The 3,646-nt window shown below is 55.3% G+C and overlaps 1 protein-coding gene across 1 annotated transcript; it reads right to left on the minus strand.

Moving 5' to 3' along the window:
- Window positions 1-278: 278 nt before the first annotated feature.
- On the minus strand, window positions 279-3,646 carry TCF23 (transcription factor 23). Its single transcript, XM_010991229.3, has 3 exons — window positions 3,290-3,646; window positions 2,346-2,588; window positions 279-530 (listed from the first exon to the last, which is right to left on the minus strand). The coding sequence occupies exons 1-3, from the start codon at window positions 3,509-3,511 to the stop codon at window positions 351-353; spliced, it is 645 nt and encodes a 214-aa protein (XP_010989531.1). The 5' UTR covers window positions 3,512-3,646; the 3' UTR covers window positions 279-350.

Here is a 3,646-nt window from a genome sequence, read left to right on the forward strand (position 1 = left end):
CTGGGCAGCAGTGTCTGTCCTCTTGGAATCTCCAGAGGGTCTGTGGGAGCCTGAGGGGAGAAAAGCAAGGAATGGTGCCCTGACTCAACTTCCAACCCAATCAAACCCTTTCCTCTCCCACTTCCCTTGTAATTGCCACAGAAGAGGCACTGGGGAATAACCCCCCTGGGGACAAGATGAGGATCTGCTCTTTAGTCCTCCTGAAGTGCCCACCGCTTCGCCTGGCCTGTGTGCTGGAACCTGGGAGCCGAGCTCGAGTGATCCGATGGGTGAGAGTCAAAATGAACTGACAGAGAATCCAGGTCCCTAAGCTCGGGTCACAGTCCAGGAGAAAAGGGCAACTGTGATGATCACTTGTCAGCAGATGCTGGTGAGACAGGCCTGGTGGGAAGAAGAGCATTTGCCTCTCCAGAGACTTGGGGCCCAGCCTCTGCCTCCTTTGCTCTTTGTCCCGAGGTGGCGGCTGTGGTGGAGTCCAGGCCAGAGCATCCCAGGCCTCCGGCATAGAGGCGAGATCGCATTGGCCACTTCTGCAAGACACGGGGAGGGAACGTGAGACATGCGCAGTAGGGCAGCCCCTCATAGTCCTTGGCGTCCAAAACTCCTCCTTTCCTAGCCTCCCTTCCTGGGACCCTCCCCTGCCAGGGCTGCTCCAATGACAGTGGTCTCAGGCTCACCACCACTCAAGGTCTCACACATTCTCCTGACCACTTGAACCTGTCTGAGAGGCGCAGGAGGAGCTGTCTGAGGAGAGCAACGGCACCCCATGGTGGGGAGGGAGGTGGCCAGCAGGGCTGGCAGCAGCCAGGGGCTAGGCAGTGGAGAGGGCAGCAGAGATGGGGCAGGGAGAGTCTCCTCCTGACACTGAATAGGACTGACCTCTTCTCTTGCCCAGCACCCAGCCCAAGTGCCTCTGGCCCCAGACATTAGTGCTGCCTGCTCCCTCTAAGCAGGGCACCTCCCAGGATTGTCTATCCTTCCAGCAGGAGCATGGGCAGTCCCAGAAAACTCCAGGTTTACTCTGCCCTGAGGTCTACCCTCCTCTTGACAGCCCTCCACCTGGGCCACTGGTCTTGGTTAGCTGCCCCACCCTACCAAGCTGCCAGAGTTCTAGATCAAGCCGGGCTCTCATTTATTCATTCTTCAACATTTTTATCCATCACCCACTCCATGCAAGGGCCTTACCTTGGCCACCATCTTACAGCTAAGGAAACAACTATGCCACTCCAGGACCCTGCACCAGGTGCCACCACTGGCATTTCAGAGTTGCCCCTTTTAGTCTCAAATTCTTGCATTTTAGTTGTATTTGTATGAAAGGAAAAAAAATTTCAAGACATTTTAAAACCATGATGTTTAAGGGAGAGAGATGGTGAAAAGTAGCCTCCTTAAAAATAAAATTGTCCTCACAAGGCAAAGATGGCCCTTTATAATAGTTACACTCTGTAATCAGCAACTTACAGTGCTGCCCCCCCTCCACCTCCTCCTGGGGCCTGCTTAGTGGCTATGAGCCCAGGGTCTGAAGTCACATACTCTGAGATTCAAACTGCATTCAGCCACTTAACCTCCCTAAACTTTGTTTTCCTTATCTGTAAAGTAATCCTCATTTAGTCTTTATGTGGATTAAAAGATAAAAATGCACTAAAGCACATAGTCTAGCTCCTGGCATAATTTTAGCCCCCAAGTAGTGTTAGCTGTTATTGAGATGATTATTGTTAATCATACTTTTCCTTTGTGATCTCATTTCATACACTGGAAGCAAAGTTAAAACTCACATTATCTTCCTTTTCACGTATAATAAAACTGAGGTTCAGGAAAGGTAGGCTGCAGGCAGGTAAGTGGTGGGTGCAGGAAGCCCCACCTCCCCCAGCCCCAACCCCTTTCCTACCCAGCTTGGTTGCTTCCAGAGAGATGCTTCCTTAGACTTTTGTTCTTCCAGAAGGGGCTCCTGAGACAGAAGTCTGGAGGACACCAAGGTACTGTATGATGGGGTGATGCTCCCTGGAATCTAGGAATCTCCTAGGTGTTTCCTTTCCTTTCCCAGGCCCCAGCCCTGGAACTGCCACCTTTTCTCCTCTACCACTAAGTGCCCCAGAGCCTTGGGGCCTTTAAGAATTTCCCTCCTCTTGAGGAACCACATACTCATGAAGTCATTTTCAATAGCCACCCGCATCGCACCCCATGAGAAACACAGAGTCAGTGCAGTCCCAAGAGCCAGCCTCAGCTCCTCCTTCTGAAACAGCAGGAAGCACTCGGCCCCAACATCAGCTCTGCCCAGGGCAGGGGGCCTGAGTCCAGCATCCCCCATCCCAAACTCCCTTTCCCAAGGCCCTTGGCCTATGACCTACCTTGAGAGGGTGTAAGTAACGGAGTCCACGCAGGAAGGGTGGCCAGGCAGGGCCAGGCATCTCATGGCCAAGCATGCGGGTGAGGTGGGCTATGTAGCTGGTGGCCAGCACCAGCACATCCAACTTGGACAGCTTGGTGTCAGGCGGCACGGCAGGCAGAGTGGCCTGCAGGGCCAGGAAGGCCTGGCGCAGCGTCCTCACCCGACTCCGCTCCCGCGCAGCATTCTCAGGACTGGCCTCGCTCTGCACAGAGGACACCAGGTGAGTGGGTCTGATGCATCTCCATTGTCCCTGGATGCTAAGAGCATCCTAGGGCGAGGTCTCCTGCCAGAGTAGTAGCACACAGGACAGCAGGGACCCGAGAGCCTTAGAGCTTTGTCCCCTCTTTGCTCTCAGGCCAGCCCCACTTTACAGCAGAGGAAATGGAGAGGAGGCCTTGCCTGGGCTCATAACTGGCTCCTATTCTCTTTCTCATCTTCCACTGTGTTTCCCCCTAGCCCTTGTTCCATCCACACCTGAGTATGAATCCTACTTATCAGGATGCCCTGGGGACACAAGGCACATGTAGCTACACTCTGCTCTGTAGGTCTGACCCTGGACCCAGCCAGCTCTGGAGATGAGAAGGCAGCTGTGCTGAAGAGCACCAAAACACTCTGGCCCTGCCGCTGACCACTGCTCTGGAACCTTAGGAAACTCACATCCTCCAGGCCTCAGTTTCCTCGAGAGAAATGAGTTGGGCCAGCTCTCTGACCCACACTCTGGTTAAGACGAGCTCTAATTTATCCCAACCACCCAAGCATGGAGACTTGGAGTGGAAGCGGCCAGTGTCCCCTCTCTGGGGCAGGACAGTAACAGTGAGTGAGGCTTGGCCATCAGAGGTGACATCGCATCCCCTCCAACCCCTTCCTCCCCCAGCTCCCTCTTCAGGTCTGGTGTTTCCTTACCCGGCCACGAGCCAGGCTCCTGGCCCTGGCCCCTCGCGGGCTAGGCGCAGCTCTGCTCCATCTTTGGTGGCTCCAGCCGGTCTCTTCCCACAGGTCCTGCCCTGTCCTGTTCAGGCGGCTCCTCTTCCTGTCAGTGCCTGCTAGCAACCGTGGCGTGGCCCTGGCTGGGCTCGGCCCCACTGCTGGCATGGCCAGTGCCTCTCCAGCCTCCCTCTGTGACATGCCACACCCTGCGCTGTGGTGCTGCAGCCCCAGGACAGGAACACAGTGGCTGAGGAGCCCTTGGGCTCACATTAGCCGGGGCAGGCTGGTCATCCTGCCAGCAACGTTTATATCTGAGGGAGCTAGCGCTAGCTC

This window comes from Camelus dromedarius, chromosome 15, assembly GCF_036321535.1.
Source record: "Camelus dromedarius isolate mCamDro1 chromosome 15, mCamDro1.pat, whole genome shotgun sequence".
NCBI lineage: Eukaryota > Metazoa > Chordata > Mammalia > Artiodactyla > Camelidae > Camelus > Camelus dromedarius.

Excerpts from the sequence above, each read along its gene's own strand:
- TCF23 (XM_010991229.3), bottom strand. The coding sequence starts at position 3,511 with ATGTCACAGAGGGAGGCTGGAGAGGCACTGGCCATGCCAGCAGTGGGG. Across the intron at positions 2,589-3,289 it reads GGAGCCTGGCTCGTGGCCGG|AGCGAGGCCAGTCCTGAGAA; the intron begins GTAAGGAAACAC and ends TCCTCTGTGCAG. Across the intron at positions 531-2,345 it reads GTTACTTACACCCTCTCAAG|AAGTGGCCAATGCGATCTCG; the intron begins GTAGGTCATAGG and ends CGTGTCTTGCAG.